At 34.2% G+C, this 25,069-nt stretch overlaps 2 protein-coding genes across 3 annotated transcripts in view; one reads left to right on the top strand and one right to left on the bottom strand.

Annotated features, from left to right (window-relative positions):
* LOC110451229 (methyltransferase-like protein 14 homolog) overlaps positions 1-306 on the bottom strand; it is a 14,289-nt gene extending 13,983 nt beyond the window's left edge. Inside the window, exon 1 of the mRNA XM_021499147.1 lies at positions 225-306. Coding sequence (XP_021354822.1) covers positions 225-290 — 66 coding nt within the window. The 5' untranslated portion in view covers positions 291-306. The remainder of the gene's footprint in view (positions 1-224) is intronic.
* A 193-nt stretch (positions 307-499) lies between these two features.
* On the top strand, positions 500-23,198 carry LOC110451230 (ethanolamine-phosphate cytidylyltransferase-like). 2 transcript variants are annotated; one of them, XM_021499149.1, is made up of 16 exons: positions 500-685; positions 3,656-3,698; positions 4,025-4,070; positions 4,588-4,673; positions 6,320-6,395; positions 7,147-7,213; positions 8,182-8,229; positions 8,661-8,739; positions 12,553-12,691; positions 14,342-14,418; positions 15,793-15,870; positions 16,326-16,391; positions 17,086-17,151; positions 17,476-17,564; positions 20,710-20,779; positions 22,527-22,537. In XM_021499149.1, the coding sequence occupies exons 1-15, from the start codon at positions 594-596 to the stop codon at positions 20,777-20,779; spliced, it is 1,122 nt and encodes a 373-aa protein (XP_021354824.1). In that variant the 5' UTR covers positions 500-593; the 3' UTR covers positions 22,527-22,537. The 2 variants fall into 2 exon arrangements, with proteins under 2 accessions (XP_021354824.1, XP_021354823.1); XM_021499148.1 differs by lacking the exon at positions 20,710-20,779 and having other exon boundaries at positions 22,527-23,198.
* Positions 23,199-25,069: the final 1,871 nt, after the last annotated feature.

Consider the following 25,069-nt stretch of genomic DNA (forward strand, 5'->3'; position numbering starts at 1 on the left):
GAAGAAGAAGAAGAAGAAGAAGAAGAAGAAGAAGAAGAAGAAGAAGAAGAAGAAGAAGAAGAAGAAGAACAAGCCCAACTTGTCTTTACTGACTTGATATACTACCTATCGTAATGCCATTGTCATTCATACAAACGAAAGAGATCTGGTCCAGAGGTTGATTATCACTGCTATGTTACAGCGGTTTAGTATGCAGTAGCAATAATTGCAATAAATATTCCTACCGCTTGAGCCAAAACTTGTTTTCTCTTCAGAGATCGCTCCTTCAACTGTTTCAACCGGTCCCCCATGTTGAGATTTCTTGTAACGGCAAAGATGCTACACTTTTCGCTCAAACGATTAGTGAAGAATTAGGCTATTCAGGTTATGATCATATAACGTTATGCAGATTTTGCAAATAACGGTCCCAAATAACAGAATAAGCGTTTCACGAATTGTTGATTAATAATCAATTTATGACACATTATTTGCGTACTTGTGTCTTTTCACACCGGTCTCCAGTCAAGCATATCGGTCCTAATGATTAAATCATTTACATGAGTCGCCTGTTCAACAGAAGGGAGACAACTCTAACTTGAGGTCAACATCGAACCATGGCGTTAAAAAGGTCAGGTGATATAGATGTATCGGGAGACATGGCTTCAGACAAGAAGAAAAAGCAGGTGCGAGTGTGGGTAGATGGCTGGTAAGTGTAATTTGACACATTAATAATAACACTTTCAAACAGATTGTGAGCGCACCTTGTATTTGGGTAATTTGAAATCATCACCGTGACAACATACCATGATAACTTGACAGTTCAATACACAACTGATGTTGACTGCTGCCAATATGACACGCCGACATGTTTGTTTATAAATGAAATTGAATGAGACTTTTTCGAACACAATGTTGCAATGATTTTACTTTCTCAATTGTTTGCCAGATTAGCCTTGTTGCTATTTTGCTGTCTCTATCAGCCGATCATGACATTATTCGTTTTTATGAAATTTGTATAGGGAACTCTTGCATATCATTGGTTTTTTCCTGAACCAACAATAATTTTGGTTATCACCCGTACACATTTATTCAGTTTGTGCATATTACATTTTTATAAACGTAGAACAAATTAAGAGTGCTTTATAAATTGCGAATACCTAAATTGCACTGTAGGCCTGGCCAGGGGCATGCTTTTTATGAGTTAGAACATGCCCCGAGAGTGGGCGTGGCCACAGATGACACGATTCTAAAACAATCATTCTTTTACATGTATTTCACACATTTTTCTTCTATTTATCTAGCAAAAAATACTTATGCATATGTAACCAGGAATGTGTTTTCTTCATTAGTTAATCAAATATATATACTGAAAGGAAAAGGAAATGCAATCAGAAATTTTCCGGTTAATTACATGAAAAAGAAAAATGATGTAACAAATAGAAAGTTAGTTTAGTTTAAACATATTTTATTGTACAAATATTGGAAAAATATGGATTGGACAACAAGTTAATAACAGTCCTCTCCTAAATACATATGGTAAATACAATGTATATGTTTTTTGGGAACAGGAGGATAGGGTGGAGATGAAGGGTATGGAGGTGGATGGGGGGATAGGGAATGGGGGGTTACCTAGAAAATAATCGTGTAAACTGTGAAAAGGATTCGCATTTGAATAAATTATAAATTATACAAAATTTCATGACATGCAGCCCGGTATAGTAATTTTATAATGAACAAGATCAATGTAACAAAGTAATCAGGCAAAATAATGAAATGCAATTTCATAAACATATATAACAATGTACACATATAAGTAAAAATAAGGAATGATAATTATAATTATCAAAACCTATTGCTGGATTTGATGTAATGATGCACTTGTCTAAAAACTTTTGTATTGGTTTCTACCGAAAGTTGGGTATTACCAAACAAAAGTATTTCTAAATCAAAATCAACATACAACGTATTTAAATTTTGGAACAGGATGCGTCGTTAAAAAGTAAGCACTCATAAAAAAGTGAAAGGCATTTTCACACGGATGGCCACAATTACAAACTGGACTATCAACAAGATTTACCCTATAAAGATCATATTTAAGTGGACTAGGCCGGTACACTGATATCTAAGTGTTGTATGCAAAATGTTTAATTTACGTTCACCGAAACCTTAGAAGTAGATTGGCTGAGGAGATTGTACGTTTGAAGTTTGATTGTACTGAAAGGTCCAATGAATTCCAACTGCGAAGAGTTGAAGGTATAAAAGATGAAGTTGTTAGAGAAAGCCTGAAAGGAAGAACTCTATAATCATTATTGTTTCTAAGGGTGTAACTGTTATTTTCTGCAACAGTAGACGGCAATAGATCATTTAAATAGTCTGGAGTTCATTTATTGTGCATCTTAAACAAAAGTTGAAGTTTTCTGCATTTTCTTCGATTCGAAAGAGTTTCTAGACCAGATTCAAAAAGTAAATCTTCGATTTTGGCATAGATGGGAAGTCCAGTAATTATACAAAGAACTTCTCTTTGGGCTTTCTCTAACATTAGAATGTTATCAGGGGCGTATCAACGATATCAATTTTTATAATGGCCTTTGTATCGCGACATGTATCGTATCGTAAGCTAGCTGGCAAAAAATTGGTCAATTCACCTGCATGCCAACAGATATATAGTAATGAGTAACAGCCTCAGGTAATGATGGTGTAATTGGAAGATAAAGGATCACTCTGTCGTCTATGAAAATTTCATTCACGTTCGTTAAGTAACCTCATCATATTTGATGTTGATTCAAGAGGAATATCCCTCTCAAAATGAAGTGTGTTATGGGCCCATCAATATTGTGTACCAATATCATGCATGACTGATCCTCCACAACAAAATGATCCTGTTCAATCACACAAGCAATGCTTAGTGCCTGTGGATGCGTCTATAATAAAGACGTGATGTTGGCCATCTGCTTGGTAAAGCAAAAACCTAGACCATCCTTATGAAGCTTTGGGTCAATGTATGTCTGTCACTGCCTAAGACCAAACCGAGTTCACAAGCCAGTGAGAATCAGAGATGTGAGAGACCATAACCATATAAATATATATAATCAGACATCACCATGCGATATTATGTCATTAACTGTAATGGAGTGCTATAAAGATTCCTCATTAAAATGATCTTGACCTACTTTCAAGGTCACAGGAGTCAAATATATGTTAAAAATTCCAAAAAACAATATCCTAAGAACCATTTGGACTTAAGTCATGATACTTGGGTATGTTGTGTAGACCAGCAGTGCAATTTTTTTTATCGTTAACAGTAATGAGGTCAAAGGTCAACTTTAAGTGCTAGTTGGGGGTCAAATGTCAATTTTGGTTCAAGTGCAAGTTGGGAGTCAAAGGTCAATGTGTTTTAAAAGCTCCGTTTAAGAGATGTTAACATGTCTTTTGTTCTAGTTACCAAATTTGGTCTTAAGTTACCTATATGTCAGTTTCATGTAACAAAAGAAACAGGTGAGAAACACAGGCCCTCTGGGCCTATTGTTGATATAAATATTTTGTTTGTTTCCCTTTTTTCAGTTTTTGACATTGTACGTTTTTGCCAAATACTATATATTATATGAACTGAATATTTTTAGCTTGATTGATAAATTTGCTGGTTTTTAATAATACATATTTTTTCTTTTTTTTTCAGTTTTGACATGGTACATTTTGGCCATGCCAACGCCATCAGACAGGTAAGTACAGTGACATTGCTTTTCTCTGTGTTTGTTCACTTTGACCACAACACTTAACTCCAGAGTAGTTAATGTAATCCGTCTATAAGAAAAGACTCGGTGACTGAGAAAATAAACACATGTAACATTGACCAAACTAAGTCTTGTAGTCATGGCATATGCATATAATAATGTAATCAGTGTTTTCTGTGATATAATGCTTTGATTTGTGTAAGTAAAATTAGGTGTAGCCTAGAGAAATGCAGAAATAAGGTAATCATATCAAATACAGTATACTAATTTGTAAATTACCGGTATGTAGTAATCTTAATTCTAAATGTTTGCAGGCCAAGAAGATGGGTGACTACCTGGTTGTGGGAGTACACTCAGATGGTATGTAGTTGTTCTGTTTGTTAATATTCTGTCCCATCTAGTACATGTACAGCCATAAGTAAACAAGTGTTTCCCCCATACACATGTACTTGTACCAGGGTATATAAGATCCTGAGATGTACAATAGTCAATGACTGATAAAATTAAAGGTACATGTGCCTTGTATGATAAACTACATATGTTGAACTTTGGACCATGAGCCATGTGTACTTCAGTATATATCATTTAATGAGATTAAAACGTTCTGTCACAGAGGAGATAGTTATAGCAGGAAATGTAGGTCACAGTTATTACGCCTTTTTTAACCTCTGTTATGAGGACAAAACTATCACGACAGCAAATATCATTACACAGTATACCATATCATATATAGCAAATATGATTTTTTCAGTTAAAGGGCAAAAGTTCAACTGAACAAAATTTCCCAGTATAAGTATAAAAAGAAGAAAAGTGCATGGTTGTATGTACGTTATAAAATAAACATCTGTTAACAATGTTATATTTTTTGTTTTAACAGAGGAAATAGCCAAGCACAAAGGCCCACCAGTATTTAAACAAGAGGAGCGATACAAGATGGTCAGGGCTATCAAATGGGTTGATGAGGTAACTAAACGACAACAAATTGCTCCTTGTGCAGATCTCTTGATCAAATACATTACAGAAAAAAACTGATCTTGAAAGTCCATGCAGGCCCTAGTTGAACCAACATTTTTAGCTTCAGTTAATATTTTCTTTTAGCTAAGGCAATGCTTTCCCAGTGCAAAACAATAGGGAAATCTAAGTTAACCCATTCACCCCTAATGTCACATTGGAATCTTACCAAATCAAAGACTGGGCAAGTCCAGTTTAAGTGTGTAGGGTTAAATTCATCTTAAGCAATATGCTTTCCCAGTGGGAGAATCTAAGTTAACCCATTCACCCCTTAAGTCACATTGAAACCTTTACAAATCAAAGACTGGGTAAGTCCAGTTTAAATATGAAGGGGTGAATATTTTAACTAAGGGCAAAAAGTGAAAACAATCTTAGTTGACATGTTTCATGAAACCGAAGATAGTACCTCCTGATTGTTTTGCACTATAATATTCAATTACCAGTACAATGAAGATTTTAAGGAGCAGACAAATCCTATAAAATAATACCAACTACACTAAACTTTCAACTTATATGTAGTTCTGTTTTTATTATCCTTGAGCTGTGATAATTGTTACTTTGAACATATGATGAAAGTGTTGTTTTTTCCGTCATATCAGTATCCGGGTTGATAAACAATTTTCCTATCCAAACTCAGCTGATAACTATCAGAATTTATTGATCTGTCCAGGCCGATATAGTCTATTCTGGGATGTTTGATCATCCTTGGCTTGATATCAGGTTATTGAAATGATGAAATGTACAATATCTGTATATATTATCAAATTAGCCATAATATGAACTTTAAACACAATTAAAATAAAAATACATGATTTGACTTTTTCAGAAAAGGGAGTTTTACTCCTGAAAGATTTTAATAAAATCCATTAACTACATGTACTAATTATTAGGGCTGTCACAGTGTATTGGAAAACCGGTTTATCGCAATACACAGGCATATCGTATTGTATCGCAATACAGAAATGACATATCAATGTATCACGATATTTTTTTTTAAAGTTTTTTTTATGTATTTGTTAAGTGTTTCAACTTTGCAAAATACTCACACATTCTATATGCTGATCGCCATAAAGAGGATTTGATAGTGGTGGAAATCAGTTGCAAGTTCATGATCAATGGTTGGCTTAACGAAAACCTTATATCTGTGTGATTCATAGGATTCAGTTTGATGACATTCTGATTACAATTTCTTTTTTTAATTGAGCACCCTTTTTTGAGGACAATTTATCGGGATATATATCGCAATGTATTCCTTCTGTATTACAATTTATTCTGATACACTCTAAGCATATTGTGAAGTCCCTGTTAATTATTTTACATATTTTATTTAATATGACGTTATAAATTACGAGAACTTTTCAGACATCATTTCTTTGAGATTAATCAGATAATGATGATATAGTCAGTGTAAAAGCAATTGTTCATATTTTCAATCTTTAATTTGGTCATCATCAATGGCTATTGTTTTTATGATCTAAGGGTATATATATAGCTTTTAAAGTCAAAATTATGTTGTTTAAAGTATGATATCCTGTGGAAATAAGATATAGAAAATAAACAAATGGCACTGTTTTTTCTATATCTGTGTGTGTTTACAGGTAGTGGAGGCAGCCCCCTATGTAACCAGCCTGGAGACTCTAGACGAATACAACTGTGATTTCTGTGTACATGGAGGTTTGTATATATATTACAAGGAGCATACCTCTATTATTTCTTCTTAAATCCAAATCTTCAATCTCAAATAAAAAAAAGTCATACATTTTAGAGTGTAACAAATGCGATCAGACATGAAAGTTAAAAATGAGTGATATTTGGAATTTTTTGTTTAGGTTGTAAAATGCCATCAGAAATGTACTGTGTAACGTAATAAAGTGATGAAAGGAATACTTTTTCAAACAAACTCTGTTTAACCCTTTCACCAGACCATAATGGTCTTTACCAGATCAATGTATAGTAGAGTCTACTAAAGTTACATAGGGATGAAAGAGTTAAAAAGACAAATTCACAACCCACAAATCTTTATACAACTGACGCTGGCTCCATCCCCTTTAAGTTTAATCAATGCTAATGTTACAAAATTTTAATTTCAATATATACATGTATTATATTTATATATGGGGCAAAGGAGTAATTCCAACAGTGTGGACAAGTTTAGGTTGTCAAATTTTCGGAGCGATCCGCTCCTTTTTCAAGACACAGTGAAACAGAACAGTTACATGTATATATACATCATATTACAAGAAGATAGAATTGATATACTGTAATTGAAAATATAGCTATTATATAAAACCAATAGTCCCCTCGGCTAAAGACAGCCGAAGGTAGCAATTAAGCTGAGAGCTTTTCTTATATAGATACATGACATCACGACCACCACTGATGGTATAAAGCTGGTTTTAATATATTTATATGTCTGTTTTAACAGATGACATCACAACCACTGCTGATGGTACTGACTCCTATCACATAGTGAAAGCAGCAAAGCGTTACAAGTAGGTTTTCCCTGTCCAGGTCAGGGGCATGTGTAGGTTTTCCCTGTCCAGGTCAGGGGCATGTGTAGATTTCCCTGTCCAGGTCAGGGACATGTGTAGGTTTTCCCTGTCCAGGTCAGGGGCATGTGTAGGTTTTCCCTGTCCAGGTCAGGGGCATGTGTCCTCCTCAATACATAAAATTTGTCATGTGCACATCAGAAAACCTATGTATCTCACGCTGATTATTGTCATACAATTGCAATTTATTCTAAAATTGCATAAATTTGTTATTTATTACCTTTATATGCTTATAATTTGCAATTAATCATTATTATTCTTGAGTGAGTTTCTTTAATGCGTATTTAATATGTTACAATGAACTTAGTAACTGTATTACCCTGTCTGCCGTGTATGTTGTTTTGACCTCTTGTTACACACACAAGTGTGTCAAGAGTGTAATAGAGAATCTGTGATTTTATAAATCTCTGACATTATGCTGGTGTCCTACTTTTTACTTTACCATTGCTTTATTTCCCATGTTGATTTTTATGTCTACATATTTAAACGATACACAAAGTCTACTTAAGATTGAACTGTGGGATTTTTCTACATTGCTGAATAATCACATACTCATAAGACATTAGACAGGACCCTCGCCCCTCCACCCAAGATTAATCCATAGCACATTACAATCTCATATATTCATGTTTCATTATGCTTGAGTAGACTCTAAAATGGTAGAAATTTGTTAAATTTTAATTATCTTCAGATTTGACCATCTTCTAGACGTTTTCGATTAAATTGCTGACTTTGGTTTCACAAAATATCAGAAAAAAAGATTTTTCCTTAACTTCAATATCCACACAGGGAAACCTCAAAACCAAAAAAAAAAAGATTACGTTAATGAAATTGTCTTATCGAAAGCTAAGAAGTGTGCATGAAAAAGAGGCTGATAATTTGTTATGGTAATTTTGTTTTGGTGATTTCAGGGAGTGTAAAAGAACTGCTGGTGTATCTACAACAGACCTGGTAGGGAGGTATGTATGTTGATAGCATTTTGTTGTAAACTAGTTTTCTACTTCTTATAAATAGGAAATATAACCAGCTATAGTTGTAAGAATGGTAATTGAAATTAATGTAAAGAAAACATCATGTCTTTGTTTTAACTCCGTACATGTACTGTACTTGTAATTTAATTTAAGAAAATCAGATTACCTGTTGTATTTTTAAGGAGCAAATAGAAATTGGAGAGTGGATTGTTTGTTATTCTCTCAGAGTCACTCCACCAAAATTATGTGGGTGGCACCTCTGTATATTTAAAGCATTAATAAATAAGGAGATCGTTTTTCTGCAAAGCAAATGTGAAGTCACAAATATCATACATATAAAAGAAATTTTCATGATAAAGAGAAAAAAGAAAAATAGTGTGGTGGTCAACATGTTTTTCAACTTATATGAATGTCTACAGGATGTTGCTGGTGACGAAGAACCACCACAAACCAGACGAGGAAAGTGTGGAAAAGGCCGATGTCTCTGATATAGGACAGGTAAGGTCACTGGAATGGGGTCAAAGGTTACTGCTCAGTACAGTCATTGTACGGGCAAGCTTTGTGGAGAGCAGCATCACTAAATTGGACCATATTCATTCTAACAGAAGGTCAATGTCATAGAATCGGAGATCACGATAGTCAATCAGTGATGCTGGTCTAATCTGTGATGTACCCGGTACACATTCTATTGTTTTGACCATTTCTGAAACAAGATTGATTTAATTTGTGCATGAGATTTTAGTACATGTATCAGCTTACTACACATCAAAGCTTAGAGCCAGCTGCTAGCCTACTTCATATAAAAACTTAGAGCCAGCTGCTACATGTCAAACTCTTACAGCCTAAATTTTGATCATTTAGGGGTGCTGCTTGTTTGGTTAGGAGGTTTTCATTTCGGTACCAGGGTTTCATTATAGTTTAGGTGTTGATCAATTTTATTTTCACATTTTTTAGTCGATAATAATATTCAAACTACATTTCAAACAGTATTTTGTTAGTCTTACGAGGATGACATCCTATTAATATTTGTCAAAATTAAATTTGAAACAATAAATTGATCAGTGACTGTGTTTAAACAGAGAAATCTTTGACAGTGTATACATGATAATCTTTGAAATAACATTTAAAGCTCTTGTTCAACTGGATACAGACTTGTATCATTTAACTCGGAATACACGAAAATAATGCTACACAAAATCCAAGTCGTAAACAAAACTAGAACTGAATGATACATTATAGTAAATGTGCCATTCTGGAAATGTAAACCAAGGCTTCCGGATCATGTCTGGTTGAGTTTACAAGTCACTACAGCAATATTTGTTTATTTCAGAAATATTCCCCGGTAAAGTATCTCTGTACACACTAGACAATGAATTATATATTTACAATATGTACTTCTTATTGTTATATACTTTGCCCTATGCCTGGCACAATATGAATAGTGGTTTATGTTCCCAGATTTTATTTTGGAGACAGCTGATGAAATCCACACAGCTCAGGGTTTGTGATTACAATAGAGACTGTTTATCTAGTCAGAAATGTTCTGGTACGTACGCTGTATATTTAAATTCAGACTGCTTGTCGGATTTTTTTCTTGTACGCAGTATTTTTAGGCCCTGAGTGATGATATTGGACATTGTTGTAAGATTGCACTTTGTCCGTCTCATCTTTTCTCAGCCTTTATTTTTCAAGAACACAATATTTCTTTCATAAAACTTCATATATATGTATAAATCTGGATTGCAGTGATTTCCGCTTCGTTTGATTTCTTGATTTGGGATTGTGAAGGAAATATGTAATTTTTGCAATTCTTCTATAGTTTTAGTGATATTGACAAGTCATTTGGAAAACTATAAATTTTTATTCAGATTGCATGTGAAAATATGATATCTTTATTGATAACTACTAATAAAAACAAAGTCAAGTATAAGTATTTTAATTTAACACAGTTATTGTTCCACAACACAATATGCTTGTATAATGTTACAGGTTTTTAGTGATAAAGATTCAATGCAAACAAGGTTTCATTATTCTGAATAGCTGTAGAAATATACATACACCTTTTGTTTAAGTTCTTTTAAGGAAAGAAATTGTTTTCTCTTAAATAATTTGACAACAGTTACAGTTGACCTACTTTCAGTATTTTTTTGCACTCTGGGCCATTTCAACTGGATAAAAGAAAGTGGCCTTAGATTTAACTTTGTTACTCAAGAGATGTTTAGTAGAATCACCAAGATTTAGCTTTCCTTCATTCTCACTGTAAATAGTGATAATATATTTGTTTACTCTATCTATTCAGTAAGTCATTCACATCTTATATCAAACATAGCTACTGCATAGGTGCACATTAATAACGGTACACAGTACAAGGCAAACCCTCATTTCCAGCACAATATATTGCACATTTTTCATGATGTATTCTGCTCCACCTAAGCTCTTGTTGAGCTCTGTGACATATTGTGGCAGTTATCAAATTAATCAAGTTAGGAAAATTATTATATGTCAGTAGTCGGTCCTTGTCAATTTCTGTGTGATTTAAAAAAATAAATTGTTTGGTTTGCACATAACAAGAATTTGACTGTTTATTGACTTTTTCATGTTTCGTTTCTAAGAAATTATTTTTCTGTCGTAAAACAGTCATTTCTATCTTCAACTGAAAGCAACATTTCTTTTTTACTTATTTAAAATATTGCTGAAATGAATTTATTGATAGGTCTTTGCTCCTAACAGACTGATACTGTAATTTTATGGCAATATTGTAATTTTATGGCAATAATCCATATTTTGTGTATTATTGATATAAATCCTGAAAAAAGTAAACAACACAAATATTACTTATAATTAGCACAGAGAGAGAGATGTAAAGCTGCAAGGGGCAACACAAGGCCTGCTCAATTTTGCACTAAACCACAAACAGTGTGCTGAGTTAGTAGATTCAGCTGTCAGAAAATATCAAGAAATTTTGCCGAATAGCAATGTAATATACTACAGGCAGTCAGAGGGAGGGGTTATTTGTTTACCCAATCCGCCCTTAGTGAATGTAGATATTTTCTGACAGCTGACTTCACCGACTCTACACACTGTGACTTGTTTTCAGCGGTTTAGAGTGGAGACAGCGGTCATTTGCACTCTTTTCTTGACAACGAAAACAAATGTTTTCGAAAGCTTGCAAATTAACTTTAAATTACTGTTTGTGTTCAAAACAAACTTAGCGTTTATTATTCGCAACAAACTGATGAATGCTATTCCGAACATTCTCAATATGTCAGAAACACATTAACGCTTTTTTTACAACTCGACAGAAATGTGGAAATGTTGCTTTAATAGAGTGCAGTACATGTACATCTTTTCCTCAATAAGTACACAAGGTTAATTTTAATCAGGTGATCCAAAATTAGGTCACAGCTTACAGCAGGTCTGCATTGAGCACTCTAATTAAGATAAACTAATATTAGTACTGACTTTAAATACTGAAATATGTGGGTAGGGGCATTAACAGTGTTTTTGTGGAAGAGGAAATATATTAATCCCTTACTTCACTGCGATAAGCAGAAAAACAATTTACCGGAGCATCTTAATTTCAAATGAATATTAAAGAAATTTGATGGTAGATGTACATGTACATACTAGTAATTCAAAATAGTTACTTTAATGTTTAATTGAATACCAGAAATAATGAAGTGTAAAATATGTTTTACAGTAATAAGACTTCAAGATTTTGTTGTTTTTATTTACATTTATAATATTGGCTCTGTTTTCACAAAACCTAAAAACATCTTGACACAGTCAGTCTGACCTCAGGTTTTTCAAACAATGATAAACAGATCTGAATATTTAAGCAAGCCTGTTGTATTTCTCCGAAATGACTTTTTCTCAATTAGGAATCTAGATATGACTTCAGTCTTAGTTCAGTGCTCTACCTGTTGATTTAGCAGATTTTAGGACAATACCGTCTAGTCGAGTCAGTAACAAGCGACTACCTGGTAGATGTTCATCAATGTAACATTTAGCTCCATGGAAAGTTATTGTCCTCAAATCTTCTACGACACATTCAAATTTGATCCTGGGGAGTAAAACAGTGTTTGGGAGAGCAAGGTGAAGGACATTGTACACAGTACCTAGATACCTACATTGGGATAGAAATGTTTTAGTATCTTCTCCAATTTGCAGATTCATGTTACGACAATAACCCTGAATAAAATCCATCCTGGACAGTTTGAATTCTCAATATATCTTATCAGCAAATGTATTTTATAACAGAAACTTGTCATTAATTATGTTGGATTTTCAACTGTGTTTTTGTGTTTCCAGTCCAGCTGTGGTCACAGTCCCTACACTGGAGTTTCCCAGTTTCTACAAACCACGAATAAAATCATGCAGTTCTCCGAGGGAAAGGAGCCCAAAAAAACTGACCGCATCGTCTATGTGGCAGGCGCATTCGATCTCTTCAGTATCCTTATGTACAATCTTTCAGAATTTTAAGCACTGTCAAACAGACTTAAATTCTGCTCCTGAAAAAATATTACGCCACTTAAGAAGATCATTGAGCATAAAGTGGTAATGCAGTAAAAAAAAAAAGTATAATGCCCCTTGTTTCAATTGCCACTTTGCTTACTGCCAACAATTTCAGAGACAAAGTTTCTTAACAATTCCTTCATAAATCTCATTTGATATATTGCCAAACCCCTATATAACGCCAACATTTATCTATACAAATGGTGGCAGTAATACAAGGTTTTACTTAATAATAATAATAATAATATACAACATTTATATAGAGCCCTATATAATTTGTAAAATTACTCTAAAGCGCTTTACAACATTTGGATAATAGTAATGGTTATAATTATGAAAACAAAAAACAAAGGCTTACAATCACTTTTATACATTTAAACAAGTAATGTGCACATAATTGAACAAATAAAAGGGTGGTATTTACATGACGTCTTTGCAAGGATTCTAAAATGCAGATGTGAAGAGGTGAGTTTTGATGTCCCTCTTGAACTTGCATATGGCTAGGGTATTTGACTTTCTAATAGCAGATGGTAAGCTATTCCATAGCATAGCCAAAACCCTCTCAAAGTATCTGTTTCCGTAGGTCACAGTACAAGATTTTGGGACACACAACAAAGATTCTGACTCCGAACGCAGTGATCGTGACGGCTGATACAGGGTAACAAGCTTCTGTATGTACTTAGGAGCTGTTCCATTCAGTGTCTTGTATGTGTACACCAGAATTTTGTACTGCGACCTGTATCGTACAGGTAACCAGTGCAGCGAATAAAGCACAGGTGTGATGTGCTCTCTCTTTCAAGTACGAGTATCTAGCCGTGCTGCAGTGTTCTGGACACTCTGCAGACGACTAGTTAGTTTGTCAGATATACCACAGAGCAGGACGTTACCATAATCCAACCGAGAGGTAACAAGTGAATTAATGCACCAAAATCTTGCATGTATCTGCAGTTATAAACTGACGTTCATTCAAATACTGATATCTGTCAGACAAGCTTCCAGACTTTCTGAGACTGTATCCCAACTGTCCTGTGGTTTGATGACCATGTAAATTTGTGTGTCATCAGCATAGCAATGATAGCGAGGACTATGGCGACAACAAATCTCTCCAATCGGTTTGGAGTAATACAGTATTTTCGTGGTCCCAACAATGACCCTTGATGAACCCTGAACTCTAGTACTTTGTCATGCGAGGTGGAAGATCCGATGGCAACACACTGTCGTCGTTCACTCAGATAAGACTGTATCCAGCATAGTGCGGTATCAGTCACTCCATAAGAGTATTCCAGACGTTCATAAAGTATGCCATTACTTTAGTACAACTCTTTTAATTTATATATAACTGGGTATGTAAGAAATTCTAAGCTGGACATTAACATCCAAAAATGTTAGCTCTGAATCAGACAACATCTACTTTTACAAATGGTATATTTCATGAGGTTTCTCTGTATACTTAGGTTAAAAACATTGTTCGACTTTGTCAGTAAAATATACATATAATACCACTTACAAAGGTAGATGTTGTGCAATCCAGAGTTTTTGTGGTATATAATGAGGCAATGCTGATATTGTTCCTTAACTGGTCCAGATGTTGGACACCTCGACTTCCTAGAGAAAGCTGCTAAGGAGGGGGACTTTGTCATCGTAGGACTCCACACAGACTCTGTAAGTATTACCAGGTCCATTGCCTGCAAGACAGAGCTTCAGTTGTATACATTTAAAAATATTCAAATTCAATCTGCTGAGGATAAATTTTGTTTAGCCTGTTCAATACCCAAAAGTGAAACTGGCTTCGGTATCACAAACGTACTTGAGTTTTGAGTCCGAACTCAAGAACTCAAGCACAGCATCAGTAATTCATCATCACAAACTAAAAACTCAGCTCAAAGCCTCAAGTTGAGGTCAAAAAGCTGAGACTGCCCCAAGAGCAGACTTAAGTTCGAACTCAAGCTCTGGAATGAAGCTGTTTGCAATCAAATGGTAGGCTTCGCGAACAATAATGACTTAGGATCACTCTTTATCTGATATGATATCTAAACAACTTAATAGATCGAAGGATGATGTATTCTGAAATATTACGCTGAATTTCTTCTGTTATCAATATATATATTAATAATTACCTTGATTCTCCAATGTGGTCATTGTCAATCTAACCCTATATAGAACTTGAAACATTACATTTTACCTGGTACTTTAGGTCTGGTATGGTCATTCATCTCCTTGGATAAAGTGTACAATACATTGCCATGCAATTCCTTGCAGTTGTTGTACATAACCCTTCTTTCTCACCATTTATGTTGTCTGGGTTACCAAGATGGCTTGTGTCTCCATCCTTCTGGGTGATCTCAACTTCCTTATAGAGTCATCAGAAGTTGTCTTCACTGTACGATGTATTGAGGATATGATGGGGCGATCAGAATCTGTCTTCACTGTACAATGTATTGAGAGTATTATGGGGCAATCAGAATATGTCTTTACTGTAGGATGTATTGAGGATATGATGGGGCGATCAGAATCTGTCTTCACTGTACGATGTATTGAGAATATGATGGGGTGATCAGAATCTGTCTTCACTGTACAATGTATTGAGAGTATGATTGGGCGATTCCCCTAAACACTATTCTTACATTGGAACATCATTATCACAGGAGCTTTTGTGTCATGATGAGTCAAAGAAAAAATTGTTATCACATTAGGACTCGCCACAATATACAAAACCATAAATGCAACAAAATGTCAAGTAAATCTATAATTATATTTGCATAATGATGATTAAAATGTTTCAATTTCATTTCAATCTGTATGTCGATTTCCTTGTAACTGTTGATATAATATGTTTCTTAGCTTTCCCAGAGTGTTTGGAAAGCTAATAATATCTATACTTGTTTTTTTTGGAGTCTTTCTCTATTGTTGCTCACTTAACCTTTTCACCACTGTAGGCCATAATGGACTCATCCATATCAATGCACGGTAGAGTTTACTAAAGTTGCAAAGGGATGAAAGGGTTAACTTTTCTCATGCAAGTTTTCTTGTTTCCAGGTGGTGAACCGATACAAGGGAGCTAACTACCCAATAATGAACCTTAACGAGAGAGTTCTCGGTGTTCTGGCATGTAAGGTAGGTGTAAGCTGAATCATTAAATCTGGTAACACTAATGATACTTATACATGTATCTCCCAACTACTCATTGATTCACAAGTATGATCATTATTATCATTGCATTGAAATGTACAATCAAATAAAATAGTATTGTTTCACATTGTTGTAAATTTCCACAGTTCCTGAAGAAGGCCATGAAGTTAGGAACATTGTTTATTATTACGTAACACCTCACTTTCAGAAAGCAATCAAGATCTTAAAGAAAATGAAACATGAACAGAAGTATTCATTTAATGATTTACTTGTCAATATGATGTGTGTGTTGGAGGGATTAGAAGGGTTCTTCTCTCCGAGGGAAATCTATATCACAGTTTTACATTTCTTTTTCACTGATTTATTTGATCATTTGTATTTCATTACAGTACCACTATACATATCATTAGCTATAATTGGCTGTTTTGTGTATTTATTAGTATGTTTCGGAGGTTGTGATTGGAGCACCCTACGATGTCACTAACGATCTCATGGAACACTTTAAGGTAAGTCTCATTTTCTTAGGCCAAAGAGAAAAACAAAACCCCATGTATGTAAACTGGGATGTTTCAGTGCTAAATGGATTATTGTGATCAAAGACTTGCTCTTTGGTGATTACTTGAAAAATTATTCAACAGAATTTTTAAAGTTTTTCTGATTTGAGGGAGCTTGATAAGTCATTACAGGATAAAAAAACCAATAGTCATCATAAAATACCATGAACACACGTTTTTCCTTGCGTCTTTTAATATTGAAAAGTTTATAAGACGAGAGGACTTACTATTATATCGAGTTGTCTGTCAAGAGACCTTCTCATTCATTTTTTGACCAATCTTCTTGAAACTTGGAAGGCTTAATAATTATCAATGTAGTTGTGCATGTTAGTTTGGAACTTTGATTCAGACTGTTTTTACCATTTTTTGTGCCTTTTTTTTGCATCCATGTGTTGTGCTTTTGTTCTCTAAGTTCACCTGATAAACAGATACTGTATTGGCAAAGAAAGTTAATTTCATTGATAACGTTTCTTAGTACCTGTATATGCGTTCTTAATTATTTACAATACAAAATTTTCATTTCTTATTAAGATATATAAGTCCTGGTGCAGTTATTGTATGTAACATGCTGGACTGCTAAAACATCATTCAAATAAATCCAAACATATTTTAGTTAAAAATCTGCGTTTCTGCTACATTGCTACAGGTTGACACTGTTTGCCATGGAATGACGCCAGTGATGCCAGCAGAGGATGGCTCTGACCCCTATGCTGTAAGTACACCTCCTTAGAATCCATGTTTGATTTCCAAAAGGTGGAAAAAGATAAATCTTTCAGAAAATAAACATTCACTCTCCTGGCACTGTTATGTGAAAGTTATTTTTGAGTACTGTGTACTTAATTCTTTGGAAATGGCTTATTTGTGGTCAGCACTGTTACCAAGTAAGAATAAGATTAAATGTATACTTGCTATAACTTTCATTTGGGGAATATAAGTTCAGAAGGTGATGGACTAACAATTATTTGAACTCCGTTTTTTTGGTCACACTCAGTCTGTCGATAAATAAAATAATTTTCATGACCCTGTCTTTCACTAGGTTCCAAAGAAGTGTGGTAAATTTAAGACCCTGGACAGCAACAACGAGCTGACAACTAGGATGATAATAGAGAGAATTATTGCCCACAGGTAAGTTTCCGACACAGCGACTCTCCGTATCAATGTTTGTGGCAGTGCTTTGGTGGTATTTGCTGTGGCCGTAGGTTCGAACTTTCATTGTTTACATTATACACTCAAATAACCAGTATATTCAATCACCAAACTTTTTTTAGTTTCTCTTCTATCATGCACACGGGTTATGAATAGTATTAGTGTTTCAAAGTTGCATTGATCATTTTGGAGGTTTTTTAAAAGTGTTGAGTTGAAAATCAGCAGCAGTAAACATCCGCGTGGCAACAAGATATTGAAGTGGATATTTCATTCTGTCTGTACATGCATGTGTACCTTTCCCCCTCACTCTAGCGGCTTCATAACAGATTTTGATCAAAATGATAAAACCTTGAAGCAGGTTTGTTTATCAGGGCATGTTGGTCAAGATCAAAGATGCTATCTTCTATAACTATTTACATAAAATCTGTATCATTCTACCAACTTTCTTACTCTCTGGGAGAAAACTTAAACATTTACATGCCTTTTTTTTAAGTATCGGGGAATAAAGTTGCTAGAAAAATATGTAACTTGGTGCTTTTGACGTGACGCAAGGTACATACTTTATTACAGATGGTTAGGCATATTCGGGAATTTGTGCCATGTATCATGCCTTTTTTTATATAATGTTGAAAAATGAGTTTGCTAAAAAAAAATGAATTTTGTTTTACATCCTTAAACAAGTGTGCTATATACTGTTGCTATTACTTAAGCTGCATTGAACATCTATGTGCCTGCATGCTTTCCTCAACAAGAATGCTGTGTTTTGTTGCTGAAGAAAATATTGAAAATATCTGCATGATGCCCTCACCATGAATACCTTGGATGTTGTCTGAACAACAAATATATGGTTGTCACCATTGAACACGATGCTGTGGTTGTCACAATTTAAAAACATTATGGTTGTATCATAAATGAAGTTAAAACCCTTTCACCCCTATGTAACTTCAGTAAACTCTACCATGCTTTGACCTGGATGAGTCCATTATGGTCTACAGTGGTGAAAGGGTTAATAGTTGTACAATTAAACAGCTGTAGTCTAAGCATTTGACATTCATACTTTCATGAATACAAATGATATGGTACAACCTCAATGCTTGTATGTTTGCATGCTTTGATCTATAATTGGAACATTTCAGCATTTCTGAACGAAGATATTCTGAATGTTGCTGTTAAAAAAAAGTCTGTGGATGTCATCATTGCAGAAAGATTGAAGTGTTTTACTCAGTAGGAACTATTTGTCACTACTGAAAATATCAGTGACATTTGCAGTGACAAAACGAGTCATAAAAAAATGAATTCAGATTCTTTCCAAAAAAAGAGTAATTAATTTGTCATCATGAAGTGACACTTGTTCAAAATAAAATGTTTTACTCGTTGATTGGGTGTCACAATTGAAGAAAGTGAAAATTGATGGTGGTATCACTATGAAGTTGATGGGTGTAACAAATGAACTGCTGTACTAACCATCAAGCGTCCCTGAATGTAAATATTTTCACACCCTTAATGCTTGTATGTTTGCATGCTTTCCTGATAAGAGTCATCATTATGCAACTTTGAATATGAATAGCTTGGAAATTTGCTATTAGAAAAATCCAACACGTTGTTGATCATCACCATTGGACATTGATTCCTAAGAGAAATTATATTGTCACTGTTGACACATGATCTTGTAGTTGTCAGCTTGTCACTGTTGAAATAAAGAGGCATCACCATTTTACAACTCTGGCTGTCACTATTGAACAAGAGTATAGTTGTCACCATTGAACAAATCTATGGCTGTCACCATTGAACAAATCTATGGCTGTCACCATTAAACAAGTCTATGGCTGTCACCATTGAACAAATTTATGGCTGTCACCATTAAACAAGTCTATGGCTGTCACCATTGAACAAATTTATGTCTGTCACCGTTGAACAAATTTATGGCTGTCAACATTAAACAAGTCTATGGCTGTCACCATTGAACAAATTTATGGCTGTCACCGTTAAAAGGTCTATAGTTGTCACCATTGGACAAATATGTGGTTGTCATCATTAAAGAAACATGTGGTTGTCACCATTAAACAAATCTGGTTGTCACCATTGAACAAATCTATGGTTGTCACCATGAAACAAATCTATGGTTGTCACCATTGAACAAATCTGTGGTCTGTGGTTGTTACTATTGAACAAATCTATGGTTGTCATCATTGAACAAATATGTGGTTGTCATCATTGAACAAATATGTGGTTGTCATCATTGAACAAATCTATGGTTGTCACCATTGAACAAATATGTGGTTGTCACTATTGAACAAATCTATGGTTGTCATCATTGAACAAATATGTGGTTGTCGCCATTGAACAAATCTATGGTTGTCACCATTGAACAAATCTGTGGTTATCACCATTGAACAAATCTATGGTTGTCACCATTGAACAAATCTACGGTTGTCACCATTGAACAAATATGTGGTTGTCACCATTGAACAAATCTATGTTTGTCACCATTGAACAAATCTGTGGTTGTCACCATTGATCAAATCTGTGGTTGTCACCATTGAACAAATCTATGGTTGTCATCATTGAACAAATATGTTGTTCTCATCATTGAACAAATCTACGGTTGTCACCATTGAACAAATATGTGGTTGTCACCATTGAACAAATCTATGTTTGTCACCATTGAACAAATCTGTGGTTGTCACCATTGATCAAATCTGTGGTTGTCACCATTGAACAAATCTATGGTTGTCATCATTGAACAAAAACAATGTGGTTGTCACCATTGAACAAATCTACGGTTGTCACCATTGAACAAATCTATAGTTTTTACCATTGAACAAATATGTGGTTGTCACTATTGAACAAATCTGTGGTTGTCACCATTGAAAAGCAATTTGCACTTAACTATCGCTGAACATGGAACGAGGCTAATATTCTATCATCATTGCAATTGAACAGACCTGAAGTCTGTGCAGCTATTGCATGCTTTGTTCATCTCAAAAAATGTTGTGGCATTTTAGTGTTGTCATCCCCAAAATGCATGGCTGTGCATGTCTGCCTGACTTCGCCTCTGTTCGCAGTTATCTATGCATGCTTATATGACATAGACTCCTAGTCCCGCCCTGTTTTCTCATTACAGGCTTCAATACCAAATAAGGAACAAGAAAAAGTCTGAGAAAGAATTGAAGATATTGGAAGCTCTGTTCTAGGTGTGGAATTGTACCTTTCCTGTGATTTATAGTGCGGATCCCATCTGAGAGAGACACATTGATCATTTCCTTTGAGTTTTGGTTCCTCCATATGTAATCAGGCCCTTCATTTGTTTGCATCTTTATTAATCTTTTCATGAATCTGTGGAATCATATGAATATCTTGCCTAATGATGGAAACATGACATCTTATAAGACAGGAACATTTATTCTTGGTTTTCTATCATAATCTTCATCGGTTCCTAACAGTACATCTTTGATTCTGCATCATCAAATATACCATGCTCAAGTAGTCAAAATGTATATGCATTGTAAGCCACAATATTTTTCTCCCTGAATTTTTGCTATGTATGTACTTATCATTCCTGCATCTCAGACAGATACCCCATATGATACCCCTAGCTAGAGTTTTCTATCTCATTTGATTAGTCTGGCACATTTACCGAGGTATGTGAAATAGGCCACATTGTTTTTTCAAGGGGATGTCAACAGTCTCGACTCTGCATCTAAAATATGCTATTTAATTGATGATACTCCTTATAAGATATAGTGTTCAGCTGTGATGTTTTCTCTTACTAATTACTTTAACGCAAAAGTAATCAAACATAGCTTTAAGAGACCAAATAACTGGGGAAAGGGAGGGGCGGGGGGGCAGGCTTTAAAACTTCATATCTGGTTCTTGTAAACTGTTAATGAAATGCTGTTCAAACTAATGAGGTGATAGAAAAAAAAATAGTTTTCTGTAACTGTTGGAGATCAGGCTATTGCAGTCAAAGATTCTGCGACATCCCAACCTCTGCTTAACCTAGGTTGTGATTATGTTACAGGTTAACCCTTGTCCCAGATAACCTGATCTTGCTCAGTTACAGAATATTGATTTTAGTAATTCTATGAATTGTATATATTATTTTTTAGTTGTGTGTTGAATTAAGCGTAAATTTTGAATAACAAGAAGTTTGGGATACAGATAGCATGAATATTTCTCCAGTAAAATGTGGCACATAATTTATAATGTGCTTGTAATGTTAATGGTAAGAGATATTTGAGTATGTCTGTCATTAAGGTCGAATGAGTGTATTGATAAACGGAAATAGGAAGTACATCCCTAGTTGAAAATCCAATGTATGGAGACAGTATCACAATTTCCGCATATTCTAATGAGTCCAGATTTGTGATGAATATTAAATGTTAATTATTGACAGAACAGTGTGTTCTGTCAAAATTAAAGTATTTCAAAGCAATCAAGGGATTCATTCAGTTGTTTTTTATCAATGAGTCACATATGTCCACTTTCCTGTACTTCAGGAACCTGGCTACTATTTCACTACTGTGAAGTTTTTCAAGAAAGATAACTCTTACATGCAATTACTATGTGTATATGGTTTTATTATAAAATGTCAATTTTTAATCATTTATAGATAATTGATATTACACAATTTCAGCATTTATTAAATTGATATACATTAATGCAATTCTAATCTATGGCAGTATCGTTTTTGTTGACATTATTTTGCAAAAAATTGTGTCTTTCATAAAAAAATTCAAAATTCACTCCTTTTTACATAAATTTCCATTTAAAATCCTTAAAATTCAGACAACCTATACTTTTTTGTGGCAGAAAATTTTCTTTACTTCAAAGCAATATAACTACAAAATTTGAAGAAATTCTACTGAGAAATGGTGACACAGTCCTATTACCTTAAGGGATATGATGATGACTAACCAAGTGAGTGTTTCTTTTTTCCAGGCTCCAATACCAATTAAGAAACAAGAAGAAGTCGGAGAAGGAGCTCATGATAATGGAAGCTTTGACAAAAAATAATGTTGAGAAATAAACCAGATCTACATTGACCCTGACCTTCAACCAGTGACATTAACAAAACCATGAATTTGTCCATAAGGATGAATAGCAAGCTAGGTGAATGCAGCAATGTCTTCTATTTACTGTTGACTTTGGAAATGGCTCTTTTGAATGACAATAATGTTGGCTTGAACCCAGAGGTCGGGCCAAGGTAATGGGTTGGCCTCAATGAAAACCAGGCTGCATTGGGCAGCTACTTTCTTTATTAACTCATTCACCCCTGAAATTTCATAATAAACTATTCCAACCTTTGTATTGGAAGAGTTCAAATGTGTCTTTAAGGATAAATGAGTTAATGTTTACCTTTCCAGTTCACAAACCTATATATAATGTATTTTACTTGATATACATACACCATTTTAACTGTCATGTATCAGGACATATGCTATTTCTTGTATTGAACCCTGCAAGAAATAAAACAGAGGAATAACCATAATATTCATTTAAAAATAGCATATGCTATGAAATCCTCCGCTATGTATATGTGGCAGGTTTTAATTCTGCATAGGATTAATGTCGCCTTCTAGCTTCGAGCTAGAGTGAATTTCCCTTTAGCTCAGTGGTAGAGCGTATGACTAGGAACCTGGAGATCGAGGGTTCGATCCCCGTTGGAAGCACACTATTCTCTTTCCTGTAACATATATATATATATGTGATCTGTAATGTCAGGTTAATATTGATGTTAATTCTGAGTTGTGCAGTGATGATTTGGTTACCAATCATACTAAATTCCTTCTTTTTTAAGTCGAAAACACAGGTTTATGTTACAGAAGAGCATGTAAAATGAAACCTACAGTATAGCAAAGAACAGTCAACATTTCATGCGACGATCTCTATTAAATAAGAATGTTCCAAAAATTCAGTAATTTCTTTGTGAACTGATCCTGTATTAAAAGACCACATTTTTGACCTCCTATGAGTAGTCTTATTAATACAGGTTTGACTTTATAGTATCATAACTGAGAGATTCTTTTTTAAATATTTCTAAAGTTCTGCTTATCCATAATAAACCTATACAAAGTGAGCAATTCTCAGTAATTTGATTCAGAATAAATGGACTGTATGTACCAGTCTATTTAGCAATTTTATGTTAAAAAAGAAAGAATTAGTTGTTGGTGCCCTTTTGGGCGACGTAAATATATTAAATATTGTAATATGTCTGGATATTTTTATGTTATATACATTATTGTGATAGTCTTAGTACATAATGTTTCTTTCTGCTGATATTCCGACTTTGTGTTCTTTTCTGTCCTTGTTAGGCGCTGTCACAAAAGATGTTGTTTATAGACTGTATTGAGTTTTACACTGTGACTTACACACTTTGGCTGAAACAGATATAAACTGAAGCTGTGTCATTCCGATTGGTTTTCGTGTAGAGTGTCAACTACTTAATACTATATGACATGAAATACGTTTGTAAGTATTTTCTTTTGTTTAGTTTGAAGCCAAATAGTGGTAAAAACTGTTGTGGATACCCCATATAAACAAGCAGTAGTCAAGGGTCATCATGAATTTGTTTTCGTGGTTCCATAAAAATCACGAAAAGCATGTATGCTTAAAAATACAACAAACATTTCGTGTTATACAGTAAGTGACGTATGAGGTGTGTAAAATCATAATACATGTGTCAAATGGTTTCCACTGCAGGACACATATACAAACTAATATTTATAGTCTTCAAATCTGTTGAATCGTCACAAAATATTTTACAATGAAAAATAGGTATATAACAGAACAAATGTGCAGCAAGGCTTAGCTATGATTATGTATTGAAACCTTTCACTTCAAAAGTTTTTTTAAGACTTATTTAACTTGGAGAATAACTACATTAATGTATCACAGAGATTTAATGTAGTACAAAGATGGTCCCAGTAATCATGTTATTTTTATTAGGACATGAATTTATCATTTGTATACTATGTATACTTAAGGAGAATTGGTCTTTAATACCATAGACCACAGAACAAAATGTGGTTAAAAGTGAGCGTGTCCAGCAAAACATTAATTGGCATAAGGTGAACATTTATGCTGTAACTGAACAAATAAGAACTCATTTTTAATTCATATTTTTCAGGTATTTGTAACTTACCGAACAATTCATTTTAACTTTAGCTCCCTCTTGGTAGAATTTTTGTTTCACAACAATTGCTTTTCCTGATATATATCTAGGTGTTGTGTATCTAAGTGTACTTACATAAATCATGATTAATTCCTATTTTGCTGATTCAGATTTTTAACGAGGGATGCATGTAAGTCATTCAGGAGGGTGCAAATAAAGAACTAAAATTGATTCGTTTGCTTTGTTGTTATTCATATATAACATTTCTATGGCTGCTTTTTCCTTTTTAAACTGTAAGAGACCACAGAATATCCCATCACCTCGATGTACAGTTTGAGATAGTGTCATTGAATGTACACATGAAATTCTT

The sequence above is a fragment of the Mizuhopecten yessoensis genome, unplaced genomic scaffold (assembly GCF_002113885.1).
Source record: "Mizuhopecten yessoensis strain PY_sf001 unplaced genomic scaffold, ASM211388v2 scaffold5877, whole genome shotgun sequence".
Taxonomy (NCBI): Eukaryota; Metazoa; Mollusca; class Bivalvia; order Pectinida; family Pectinidae; genus Mizuhopecten; species Mizuhopecten yessoensis.